Below are 12,816 nucleotides of genomic sequence, written 5' to 3' on the forward strand. Positions count from 1 at the left end.
GCGGGGCCGATGTTGCAGGGCTCAGTTGGGACCCAAACAGCACTGACCTCGTTTAATTTAGTGGCTCCTCTTCTGCTTCCAATCAATGAGCAGGACAAGCAAGCTGAGAAACCGTATCTACCTTACGGGTCCGTACAGCATAGTACACTGAAAAGAGTTCTTATTGTTAGGAAACAAGTGAAAACCTGAATAGCAGTTGCCTCCGGTCAAATCTACAATGACATTTGTCATCTTGGCTGATGTACTACGTTGGCAGATATCGTATTGGACGAGGCCAACATTATAGCATTCTCGGGCACGTCCCTAATCACCAATTCAGAGTATCAGATGTGGTGAAAGTACAAGCTCAAGAAGCAAACAGACCGTGGGAGGAAAAAATCCTTTTGAGGATAGCATCAATGGAGATAGGTTCGTATAAATGCTACTGGAAAAGGCATAATACGCTGTGCTGACTCCACATCCATTCTTATTCATTCAACTTCATCAGGTTAATTTTTTGAAATATATTCAAACATTGGCGCCTAGTGCAGATGAGAAGACCACCAACCCTCACGAAATGGTACATCTTTGATCACAAATTATCTGTACTTGCAAAACGTCAAGACATGAGATCCACTTCATAGAGCGGATAAAACATTGTGCTTCATTATAACACGACAATTGATGGGATGCTTTGCTGTGGATCTGTGTCTAGTGATTCGACATCTCCACGACGAAGGATTACGTAAGCTTCGTAGCTATTGGACTGAAGTTGCAGGGCATTTCGTTCGCAACGGATAGAACTTGCATAGCAATAGTGATTACGCGATGTGTCTGTACTACTCAGTAGTTTGGTAGTCTCTACTGATAAAAATGGTAGCGGAGCAGTGTTCGGCAAGGGCAAATAGGCTCCACTCGCGATAGTCACGATGGTTAAAGCCCTGGAAATATGCCTATTGAGACCTCAAGCAGGCAACCATCGTGTGCGGTCCTGTATTGGCTCATGCACGACTTCTTGCATCGAGCTAGAATCGGCTGGTATTGAAGACTTGGCAGAGTGTTGTGTCACCATCTTCGGATACAAGATTGCATGATTCTCGAGCCAAACACCATTTACAGCAGTATTTAGAGGCGAATTTCGTACTGCTTTACAACGACATATCTTTTGTGTTTGATGTTGGTTACACGACTGCACATATGCAGACTGATGCTACTCCAACCAGCGCGGTGAGTCAGTTGGTTGTTCAGAACTGGTCGGCCCTTATCTTGAGGGTGTAGAGGACAATTATGCATGGTAGTCGTGATGTGGGCACCTGTCCAATTGTTGTTACCCCTTTTCTAAGCCATCCAGGGTTTCTCAGCTGTACACGGTCCAGATACCCTCACCTTGGCAGCTCTTGGTTAATCTATTTCCCGCATACCATAAACCCGAGATTGACCGAGTCCAACGAGAGAACAAAAAGCCATGTAGTTATAGCGGAACATCCTAATATAGAAAAGGGCCTCTAGAGAATACATCAAAGCACGTAGGTTAGCGCGCTTCACAATTATATGCACATCAACCAATAAATCTCCTACCCTAAAAAAGCTCCCGGCATCATGTAGCAGGGAGGTACAATCGCGATGGAGCCGCCGCAAAGAAGCCAGCCGGGCAGATCAACCGTTCAAGGATGCGCTTAAGGTATCAATATTTCGTCAGGAAACAACGCCACTGATCAAGACCACCACGGTCGTTGTGCAAGAAAACATCATCGGAAAAAGGGATGTACTTTTTATGCTTACCGTAATCTGCGTCAACCTCGTCTCATGAAAGTTGAGAGTTCGTGATTAGGTACATCGTAAATAGCTTTGGAAGTGAAACAAGATTCAATCTCAAAGGACAATTCTAAATATATGGTTCGCCTAGCAGCACTAAAATATTCACCATGATCTAGAGTGAGAGCTTTTGTAGATCTATCATTAGACAATCATATCAGATGTTAAAGTACATGGAATCATAAAGTAGCCTAACCTTGACGCTTAAACATGGCAATCTGCCTACGTTTAACAAAGAATTCGGAATAAAACACGACGCATTGCTGACTCCACCTCATATCTAGCCAATTGTCTGATTGATCACACACCCCTCAGTAAGCCAGCTTAGGATGTTAAACGCAAAACGATTGACGTTTGGAGTATGTGCAAGTATGTATGACTTTAGTTTCAATATATTGTTTACCATCCTAGCTTGATGCAACCATAACTTAGCGAATATCCGAACACTCCGGATGTTGTCCGTGGATGGTGCCGAATTAATCCGTCAGATATATGTAAATGTCGGTATTACGATTGGCCCTGGAAAGTAAACTTAATTATAGAAGTTTTACTTAAGATAATTACATATTTCTTAGGTTGTTAACAGCCTTGACACACAGCTTATCCAGCATGGACTTATAGATACTGCATGGTTGTTAATCTCTGTATGATACCTGAAATCTCAGACCGAATATGTTAAAAAGAAATATTTACATGTCTGTACTAGTGTTTGTCTTGCTAGGCTGCTTTCGAGACGAAAATTTTCCTCCATGTTCGATACTAATCCTAGTGTCTCTCATTTCAGTCCTATCCATATTGGTAACTGTCAAGATTCGACCGTCACTCTGATTGGTTATCAACCTTGAATATGACTTCTGGCATTACAACTGTATGATTATATTTACAGGTAGGTTTGACTCCTTGTTGTTATTGTTGGGGTTTATGCCTTAAAGTATACATGAGCATTATTTATGGTGCAGGATACGTTATCTTTTACCACGTCTAAACCAATTGACAATCATATGGTTACCTGCTGACAGCGACTCGGCATCGATTTTTTGCTGGCTTATACCAAAAGTGTCTAACGAGCTTTTCGTTTATGTTCGCGTTGTCGTTGGACCATGCAGATTGCTGATAAATCCTTGTACAACTTCTATCTATTACTGATCCTTCTAGGGTATCAGGCTCATACGACTCGTCTCTTCTCGTCATTCCTCTGCGCCATCGTATCCGCTCGGATATATTTGTTTTCCTAAACAAAAACTAGCACAGAGAGAAACCAATTTGCCTTCTCAGCACTGCCGATGTTAGCTAACCTACTAAATCGAGACCGGGAACTCGACACGGCGGTATATCCTATTGGGTACAACCCTGGAATGATTCGAACCAAGCCGTCTTCGAATGCAACTCTTGGGTCAAACATTCTGATTTGCGAGGCTCTGAATAGTCTTCCAAAATTCAATACTAATTTCAAAGCTTGGCGATATTATGAGGCAAAGCACAGTCCAGTGCGGGTTGCTACGCAAGTTTCCCCATGCTAGCAACAAGACCGCCCAGGCTGGATATTCGAGCATGACCACTGTCGTCGTCACAAATGTGTATTTGGAGATCACCATTCTCCCCGTTCTTGGCACTTACGCCCAGCCCGCCAAGTACTGGGCAAATGTGCCAAGCTGCAAACTCCGTCTCCAAATGCTCTCCAAGAACTGCCAAAACGCCAAACCATTGCTTGGCGGTGCAACAAATGCTGATCGTTTCCAACAGCTGCATGCAATTTGTATCACCTGATCTGGACCAAAAAGCTTAGCTACAACTTCAATTAGAGAAATCATGTCGTTCGAAATCATCACCAAAGTCCTGATATGAGCAACAAGATTGCAACAGGCCGTCAAACTCATGTCGAGATTGGTAGACACGTCTGGTCTCCCCAATAACTGCTCACCCAATCGCAATTGAGTCGCGCCGTAGCTTTGCATTAGATTTAAGAACCTAGCTGACTGACCTTACATAGGTCTTGAATTCGTTTCGAGATACTGAGCTAAGGGCGTAGTCCAGGATAGTTGGCCAATCAGGTATTTGACAGGGTTTCCCCACGATTTGCTCACAAACAGGAATAGGCAAGGGAGAGGTGGGCCTAGTTGAAGAAGTTATGGAAATCAAGCATTACTGACCTTTCTATTGCGACTTGCTCGTTGCCTCTTATGGCTGTTGTTTCGCCTAGCTGAACGGACCGAGATTTGCCCCCGTACATTGCATCGTTCGGACATGTTGCCTAACTTGGCTGAACACGCCTCGTTTAGGATGGATCGACCATTAGAGTTGGAGGGCGGACACTCTTTCCGTGATGCTAGAGTATATGTATTTGTGTTATCTAGGCCCACTACAAAGACGCCTCAGGCGGGAGCCCTACGTCTCCTATACTGGCTTTTGTTTGCTATCCCGCATGACATATACGTCGACGTCACTGAGAGCTCGATACATCCATTGAAGGCTCAATGCCGAAATATTCACCAAACAAGACCACGTTATTAAGGGGATGTGTAAATGCGCAGGGGCTACTGCTTCGCAAACCGACTCCATTCAACCAAAGTGGGAATACATGCTCAAGTCACATCCTACACTCGAAACAAGTATTCGCAAACGTACACAACAGTAAATCATCACCCATGTTCCCTGAAAATCGCTTCTAACCGACATGCATACCGGGGAAGGAGAAGTGAACCAAAGTCACAAGGCACAAATCTGCAGAGCAGCCAATGACATCCGTACTGCCTGCGCTTACATCCCCGCACGGCACGTCTTGTACTCGCAACAGATCCCACACCATCACATCGCAGCCAGCCCCTCCCTCTAAACAATTAGTATTGGAACGCCAATGCAGGGTGTGAAGTTAAACGATATTGTCTATACCGTTTCCAGGATAGATGATCTAGCCCGGTTTTAAACACCCTGTCTCGTGTGTGGTGACCCTAGTTGCACCTGGTATTGCAACAACACACCTGTAAGACGACAACGATGGCAGCCACCCGAGTACCCCTCCCAGAGTTTCTGCACATCATAACACGGGATGTCTATTTGAGGAAGACTGACATACCGAAGATTGCGAGAATGAGCCGAAGGAGGGTGACAATATGCGGCGGTATATGGACCAGCTCCGATATAGTATTGACCTACGACTGTCTGGGTTGTTTACGGATGTGGAAAAAAGGGACAATATCTATATAGTGCTCGGTAGCTAGCCATTTCGCCTTCGGTCGCCACCGTACAGCGAATCTGCTCATCGTTCTACGGATCACAGAACTCCTTAGATCTATTTCTGTAGAATAGTCCCTGTGTCTCTCCTTGGAGGCAGTTTTCATACTTTATGTTGTATTGATTTCATCCTCAACCCTTCATTATGGCCATATTCTCAGTTGGCGAGAAGGTCGATGCGTTCAAGAACGTTGTACGATCCGACACCAGCACCAATAGACTGAAGAGATTCGTGATCGAAGGAACACCAAAGCTTCCGGGTGCTGCGACACATTACTTGCTAGACAAGGTCCCTATAGTTCAATGGCTTCCCCGATACCATCCATCATGGCTTCTTCAGGACTTCATTGCTGGCCTAACGATAGGCGTGATGCTGATTCCACAAGGTCTGGCTTATGCTAAGATCGCAACTATCCCTATAGAGAACGGTCTCTACAGTGCTTGGGTTCCAGCAGCTGTCGCAGTCTTCATGGGTACATCGAAAGGTGTGTATATATTACACAAAATGTTGAGACTTATACACTAATATGGACTCGACTCTAGATCTCTCCTCCGGTCCGACTTCTATCCTCGGCCTGTTGACGGCGGAAATCGTTGAAAGTTACTCCGATGAATATAGTCCAGCAGCCATCGCCAGTGCCGTTGCATTCATGGTCGGTGTATATTCCTTGATACTTGGACTTCTTGGACTAGGTTTCCTCCTTGATTATGTCTCTGTGCCTGTCCTGACAGGCTTTATTTCTGCTACTGCCCTTACTATCGGCTTCGGGCAACTCGGTAGCCTTATTGGACTCAGTAACACACCTTCCATGGTTTTCGACATCATTGGCGACGCGCTTAAAAGACTGCCCAAGTGGGATGGCCCGACGTGTGGCATAGGCATTGGGTCCATCCTGATGCTCATCGCTTTGGAGAAGCTTGGCAAAAGATACGGTACAAGGCACTGGGTATTAAAATATTTTTCCAGTAGTCGAGCCATCATTGTCCTTTTCATCTTCACGCTTATCAGCTATCTTGTCAATAAGGACCGTGGAGACAAGCTGGTGTGGGCAATCTCTAAAGTCAGCACTCACGGAATCGCTACCCCCAAGGCACATGACACTGGGCTCATTGCGAAAGCAGCGACTCGTGCCTTTGCACCGCTGATTGCTTGCACATTGGAACACCTTGCCGTTGGCAAAGCTTTCGGGAGGAGAAATGGTTATACCATTGACCAAACGCAGGAACTCAACTATCTCGGCATCACTAATCTAGTCAATTCCTTTTTTGGTGCTATGCCTGTTGGCGGTGCTATGTCACGAACTGCTGTCAACTCGGAGTGTCGTGTTCGAAGCCCTTTGAACGGATTGGTTACCGCCGCTTGGATTATCTTAACCATCTATGTTTTCTCACCCGCTTTGTACTGGATTCCGAAGGCAACGCTTGCCGCTATAATTGTGAGTGCCAATCCTGTTCTCCACGTTTGCCAGAAGTATCGCTGAAACTAGCCCAGATCATGGCTGTCATCAACTTGTTCGGCCCTGTCTCACTCTTTTACCGATACTGGCGTATCTCCATGGCTGATTTCGTTGCGTCACAATTGTCATTCTGGATCACAATATTCGTATCAGCCGAGATCGGTATTGGTGTCGGAGTCGCCTGGAGTATCGTCTGGTCGTTGCTGAGATCTGCCTTTGTAAAACCCGACGTCAATATGAGCCCAAATGGCGACACTACTGGAGAATCACAAACCTTGGGTCGTTTCAACACAGCACCGGGTGATCTCTCTGCCGTCAATGTTCCAAGCGACACGGTCGTCGTTCATTTCAACGACTCTATTTTCTTCCCCAATGCAGCAAGGGGCAAGCGCGTCACAGTAGAGGCAATCCAGCTCGTCTATGACAAGCTTCCAGACAGCACGGTATTCCGTTCGCGTGAACGCTCATGGAGTGTGGCCGCGGAACGTCGGGTGGAGCGGATCCGCAGGGATCGCAGCATTGCGCTACGCGATGTTCCCCTGTCGGTGGTGATCTTTGACTTTACCATGGTATCATGGATCGACACCACGGGTGTACTAGCGCTCGGAGAATTGGAAGCTGATATCCGTATACACTGCGGGAAAGAAGTTCAGTTTCGCTTCGTCGGCATGAACGGGAGTGTCCGCGAGCGCTTCGCGCGGGCCAACTGGACACTTACCGTGTTTGGCGATGGCCACCAGGAAGGTGTTGACATACTCTATCCTTCTCTTGAAAGAGCCATCGTTGATCGAGAAAGACTTGGTAGCGTACTGGAGCATGTGATCGCGGAGAAGGCTATGGACTAGTCGGTGCATTATGCTCTGATGTGCACGAGTCAAAAACTTTTTTTCTCTTACCAAGGATATTTGGGAATGACATTTGGAGGCGCTTTGATCATGTCAGATTTGTTTGGACAAGAGTACTCAGGCTAGTGCTACGTGCGATGATTTTCTGATTTTGTCTCTATAGTTTCATGCGTACATGTCTCTGTGTTCAAATGTCTCAAGCTTATCATCATCGAAATGCCACTACCACAAGGCTTCATAGAACCGTGTATTTTTGACAAATAGAACGACTGCTTCCTGTGAGAACGAAAATCATCCGTTCATGGGTATCACCACATAGACAGTGTTGCTCGCGCCTCAACCGGTGAGCACTAGGTCCGCTTCCCGAGTGATCTCCAGGGATTCTTGTTCGGGTCAACAACCTGAGATCCCGGCGTCAAAACTGGACTTCTTATTGGGTACTATTTACGGCCTAACATATAAAGTGCATAGGGAACATCGGTGAGATCCAATGTCACAAGCAGCTGGCAGTAGAACCTTGCTTCTATATTAGGTCGCAAGAGGGTGACTTCAATCACAAACAAACCCATTGGCGTGACCGCGAGGCCCCCACGGGTGATCACCGAAGTGGTAGGAGCCGCTATCTATTTGTGAAATTCCTCCAAATCCAGCGCGCCATGCGACTCGATATTCAGTCGGAAGTGGACCGCCAAGCATTTACATGGGCCTGCGACGCCCTAAATCGGCCGTCAAGGCTTGTCCCGCCGTGCAGTAGAGGGTTTCATTATCTCTCAACAAGGCAGGCGATTACTCATACAGTGTACAACGAGTGGTTGCGAGCTGTTCATGATTGCGCTGACTGTGCCAACTTTTGCAGATGTCCAGGATAAGCTTTGGTATTGCCTGAGCAGCCGCAAATCAGGCTGTGGAGAGGTTTCGGAGCGAGTTCCATATGGCATTGGATGCCACAATGAGTCGCAGGGACAACACATATTGTTTGCGTGAATCCACAGGTAGGTGGTTGGAAACGGCTTAAAAACTGCTGGAATATGGTGTTCTTGTCGCCACTTAAAAGATGGCACCTTCTTGGCATAAAATTGTTTATGATCGACGCCCACACACATATATTAGTTATTTCACGTATGTAAGCAATTCCCCACAAGCTTGGAGAAAGCTTGCTCTACTTGGCAGTTCCACATTGCTGGGTCGACTGCTTTGTGGAGTAGCTTGGAGAGCTTTTTACATCGAAATTATTCCATTATGCCACTAGCGTCAAAGCCGAGCGGAGTATGCGCATTTGATGCTCTATAATCTCGGATTGGTGGATTGCGGCAGTGGAGGTGCAATCCAATTGATCTTCCCAGCACGTTGGTTGACCCGCTTGCGGCATGTCGCCCTCAAGCCTCAGGCTACGGGACACAACCCTCTCCATTTCCCAGTGACCATAAGAACTTAGATCATGCGACCCACCAGCTTTGCGAACGCTGGTTCTTCAATATCTAGGGTTGAAAAATTATTTTGTTTTATTGTTCCTAGACTGTTGTGTTTGTGTCGCGGACTATTCATGAACACTGCATTGAGATGATTTTCTCTTCCCGTAACTACGCGATTTGGCACTTATTGAATCGCTCCATATGCTGCCAAGATCATATTCCATCATTTGTTTTCAGTGATTAAATCCACTGCCCGCACGCCCGTTACACCCTGCTTTAGATCCCGTATGGGCTACTTTACTTGAGCTCGCTCGAGATTTTCTTGTGTGAAAATAGATCGGAATCAGGTTGCGTGACCTCATCCTTAGCGGCACTCTTTACCTTGTCCCAGAAGACTTCACCATTCTTAGGATCCTCAGCGAACAGGTGATCAATAACCATTTTCTTGGGGGTCTCGCCCATCCACTGGAAAAGAGAGAAGTCACGGAACTCATCCGCCTTGAAAACCTCGAGCATCTCAATGGGCTCATCGCCGATATTCTCAACGAAATGACCCATGTTCTGAGGCACAATGCCCACGTCGCCGGGGAGATAGTTGAATGTGCGGGCAGTGCCTGACGAGCCGAAGACAGTGACACGCGCACGACCCTTGATGAAGAAAGACCATTCATCGGCATTTGGGTGCCAATGCATCTCGCGAATAGCACCGGGCTCAATTGTAACGTGGGCAGCGGCCACAGTCTTGGAAATGGGGAAGTTCTTTGAATCAGCAATACGGACCTCTCCGCCACTGGTCTTCTTTGGCTCCTGCTCAAGGAAACGGTGCGAGAAGTTGTACTTGGACTTCTTGATGTTTTTGCCGGTAGGCTCTTCTTCGTTGATCGAACCGGGCGTAGTTCCCTGGAAGATATACTTCTCACTGTCGGGGATATGTGCGAAGACCTCGGGGGCCAAGTTGAAGTTCTTCGAGATGACAGACTTAGGTGTATGTGCTACTATAGCGTCAGTGACTATTGATTTTCGCTTGTTCTGAGGTTATTTACCAAGCCAATCCGTGAGGATAAATGTAGATTCCTCCGAAAAACCGCCATCGTCGAAGACGAGCAGAAATTCGGTTCCATTGGGACTCAGGCCTTGGAGTGAGTGGGGCACACCGCTAGGGAAGTACCACAGGTCACCCTTTTTCAGATCATCAATGAAATTGCCGCCCTCGTAATCGATTGCAGTGATGCGAACTTCGCCGTCTAAGACATAAGCCCATTCAGCCTCCTTGTGCCAGTGCAATTCACGAATCACGCCCTCATCGAGGCGCATGTTGACGCTGGCCAGCTCGACACTAGCACCGAGCTCTCGGACGGTCGTCTGTCGGGTCCATCCGCCTTCCTGTACTCCAGTCAACGCAATCGCTTATAAAACAAATGGTTATGGAACTCACCTCAATGCGCACATGCGAATCAGCGAAACTCCAGCGCAGGTTCTTCATGTCCCCATGGTCAGTGCTTGGCGGCCTCACTAGGTCGGGATTCTGTCGGGAGCGTTCCCAATTCCAGGGCCCGAGGACGGATGCGCCGTGACCATTACGGTAAGGCAATGGGTCCAACTCGTCCCCAACTGTGTCGACGGGCCTATCGAGAGGGTCCTTAAAGCCCGGCGTGTATGGGCTCTTCTCGTTTCTATATTTTCCAGGCAACGGTTTACCATCTAACAGGCGCTGACGAGGACTATCCTCCACCGGGATGGCAAGACCCAATTCGCCAAGTACGGCGCCGAGAAGGACAAGAGAGTGTTGCAGCTGCATATTGGGGAACAGTTCAGTGAGTCAGCCCTACAGAGAGTAACCAAAAAGCTGTGTCACCGAGAGAAGTACAATAGAGATGGTACCCTTACATAGTGAAGGGGGCCAGCTAGGTTTTATGTCTACCTGTCCCTAGTTAAGACGCCCTATCGAACGATTGTGACCGCATCAAGCATTCCTCCGAACTTTTGTTGACGTCCTCGACAGCTTGAGCTCAAGATTGCGACACAGGACCGGACGCATTGAAGCAAGCCTGCAGCTTATTCCCCCCTGTACTTGTGGGGTACCCGATCCCGATGTAACCGTTGGCTGTTAGGCCAGGTGCTGTCCAACTTACATAGTACTTTCATGATCCCTTGTCTTACCCCAACTCATAGCGAGCGATGAAGCATGAACATCACTGCCGAGCCATCACCGATCCTACATGCCGAGCAAGACCGAAACTTGTCCGCATTCATGAAGCATGTAGCGATTGGAGCTCGTGATACTCGCTTAAAAACGCTAAGATGTTTCAATTGAGGATTGCTGAAGCTGAACTTGACCTCGTGAGAAGGTCGACGATGGTAGCGATCCAGGCCACTATCCTGCTTAGATGGTACATAAAGTTCCACTAGGAGGGTGGGTTTACCATGGAGACCTGTACGACGCCGGCCACGAGCTAGGCACCCTGGCCCGGTGAACGAATAGCGCGCGACAGGGAGAAAAGCGTCATTGAGGGGCAGTATCGCTGGGAATATGCTAACAGCTCCGGGTTTTTCGTTGCCGTGTTCCTTCTTTGGCTCCACGACGTGCAACAGATACGGCTAGCTGCGATCAGACTGACGTTTTTCCTCTTCCTATTTTCCCACTCGGAGTCTTCTTGCATTGCCGGTACCCTCGAGAGTATCCATCTCAGACCCATTTTTAAAAGCTTGTCATCTTTCATGTCATACTTGAACAAGCAGTAACACAAAACTGGCCGAGTAGGACTTCTGGTTTTTCCATATTTAAGCTCGTGTGTAGCCTCATCCTAGACACATTGAGTGAGACAATATTGATATAAATCCACGATGGCGCCTGAGAACGGATACGGCACTGTGAACAACGGAACAACCGGCACCAGGACTAACCCTCGCGGTGATGAAGAGCAAGCGTTGCTGGGACGTTCGGCATCTAAACCGAGTTGGCGCTCATATCTGACGGCTACTGTCAACAGAGACTGGGCTGATCTGATCTTGTTATTATGTTATTTCGTAACTGGTCTGCTTGACAGCGCCTCCATTAATACCTGGGGGTCTTTCGTGTCCATGCAAACAGGTGAATCTTTTTCATCTTCAATCTTTCATATCGTCGCACTAAACACTTGCAGGCAACACCGTCTATATTGGACTCGGGTTAGCTGCGCCCTCAGAATCGACCCGATGGATTAAGTCTGGGACTTCGTTGATCTCTTTTTGCGTGGGATCGTTCGCTTTTAGTCGCTTTCACCGGTATTTTTTACCTAGTCGACGATGGGTGCTTTGCGCGTCCTTCCTTCTGCAGATGACTCTTGTCATCGCTGCGGCGGGGATCCTCACCTGGGGTCCTAAATCGGATGATGAGCTAAGCTGGGTTGTCTTGGTGCCCATTGCTCTTGTTGCTTTTCAGAGCTGTGGGCAGGCTGTCATTAGCAGGGCACTCAAATACAACGCATTGACAAGTGTGGTTTTGACGAGCATTTACTGCGACTTGTTCTCCGATGCTGAGTTGTTTACGCGGGAAAATACAGAGAGAAATCGCAGAGTGGGTGCACCAGTCTTACTGTTACTTGGCGCTGTGGTTGGCGGTATATTGGTTCGTAGCGAATTTGGTGCTGCTGGCACACTCTGGTTTGCTGCAGTACTCAAGTTGCTGGTGGCAGTGACGTGGTTTTTCTGGCGCGCAGCCGAGTAGTGATACGCGCTTCGACCAGCAAGCATCAGACCTGATTTGCTAGAAAGAGACAAATTTGTCTCGAAAAAGAGAGGGGAGGTGTTCTTTTCTTCGATATCTTCACAGAAACAGTATTCATGAAAGCGTTGGATTGCAGCGCGACCCGCACACGCAGCGCCAAAGATTTGTGCTTGCCACCACGTATTCTCGCTTAGTAGCTGGATATAAAATAAATGCCAAGCTAGCTACCTTGATTTCAATAAAACATATCATCTTATCATGCCCAGTTGTAATTATGGACTCAATACTCCATAGCTTGTCACTTGATTAGGCATTATGTGATTGTGTTGAAGTCCTAGCATCCACCGACGACCTATTTAATGAAACCATTC

At 47.4% G+C, this 12,816-nt stretch overlaps 4 protein-coding genes across 4 annotated transcripts; 2 read left to right on the forward strand and 2 right to left on the reverse strand.

The window, feature by feature from the left end:
• Positions 1–2,829: 2,829 nt before the first annotated feature.
• BKA67DRAFT_648636 (uncharacterized protein) lies at positions 2,830–4,168 on the reverse strand. Its single transcript, XM_046105991.1, has 3 exons — positions 3,945–4,168; positions 3,776–3,907; positions 2,830–3,562 (listed from the first exon to the last, which is right to left on the reverse strand). The coding sequence occupies exons 1-3, from the start codon at positions 4,022–4,024 to the stop codon at positions 3,292–3,294; spliced, it is 483 nt and encodes a 160-aa protein (XP_045955134.1). The 5' UTR covers positions 4,025–4,168; the 3' UTR covers positions 2,830–3,291.
• Positions 4,169–5,170: 1,002 nt separating this feature from the next.
• Positions 5,171–7,327, forward strand: BKA67DRAFT_661589 (sulfate permease; the record flags this gene model as incomplete). The annotated part of the gene is made up of 3 exons (XM_046107839.1): positions 5,171–5,510; positions 5,569–6,461; positions 6,518–7,327. The coding sequence occupies 3 exons, from the start codon at positions 5,171–5,173 to the stop codon at positions 7,325–7,327; spliced, it is 2,043 nt and encodes a 680-aa protein (XP_045955135.1).
• Positions 7,328–9,036: 1,709 nt separating this feature from the next.
• BKA67DRAFT_538651 (oxalate decarboxylase family bicupin) lies at positions 9,037–10,537 on the reverse strand (the record flags this gene model as incomplete). The annotated part of the gene is made up of 3 exons (XM_046100496.1): positions 9,037–9,731; positions 9,783–10,122; positions 10,175–10,537. 3 exons carry the CDS (start codon positions 10,535–10,537, stop codon positions 9,037–9,039), a joined length of 1,398 nt encoding a protein of 465 aa, XP_045955136.1.
• Positions 10,538–11,583: 1,046 nt separating this feature from the next.
• Positions 11,584–12,445, forward strand: BKA67DRAFT_661591 (uncharacterized protein; the record flags this gene model as incomplete). Its single annotated transcript, XM_046107840.1, has 2 exons — positions 11,584–11,830; positions 11,883–12,445. The coding sequence occupies 2 exons, from the start codon at positions 11,584–11,586 to the stop codon at positions 12,443–12,445; spliced, it is 810 nt and encodes a 269-aa protein (XP_045955137.1).
• Positions 12,446–12,816: the final 371 nt, after the last annotated feature.

This window comes from Truncatella angustata, assembly GCF_020726525.1.
Source record: "Truncatella angustata strain MPI-SDFR-AT-0073 chromosome Unknown BKA67scaffold_7, whole genome shotgun sequence".
Taxonomy (NCBI): domain Eukaryota; kingdom Fungi; phylum Ascomycota; class Sordariomycetes; order Amphisphaeriales; family Sporocadaceae; genus Truncatella; species Truncatella angustata.

What these genes read in the sequence shown, in the direction of transcription:
- BKA67DRAFT_648636 (XM_046105991.1), bottom strand. Translation starts at nt 4,024, where the DNA reads ATGTACGGGGGCAAATCTCGGTCCGTTCAGCTAGGCGAAACAACAGCC. An exon ending in GAGCAAGTCGCAATAGAAAG is followed by an intron (nt 3,908 to 3,944) that starts GTCAGTAATGCT and finishes TTCTTCAACTAG; the next exon opens with GCCCACCTCTCCCTTGCCTA. An exon ending in GAATTCAAGACCTATGTAAG is followed by an intron (nt 3,563 to 3,775) that starts GTCAGTCAGCTA and finishes TTTTTGGTCCAG; the next exon opens with ATCAGGTGATACAAATTGCA.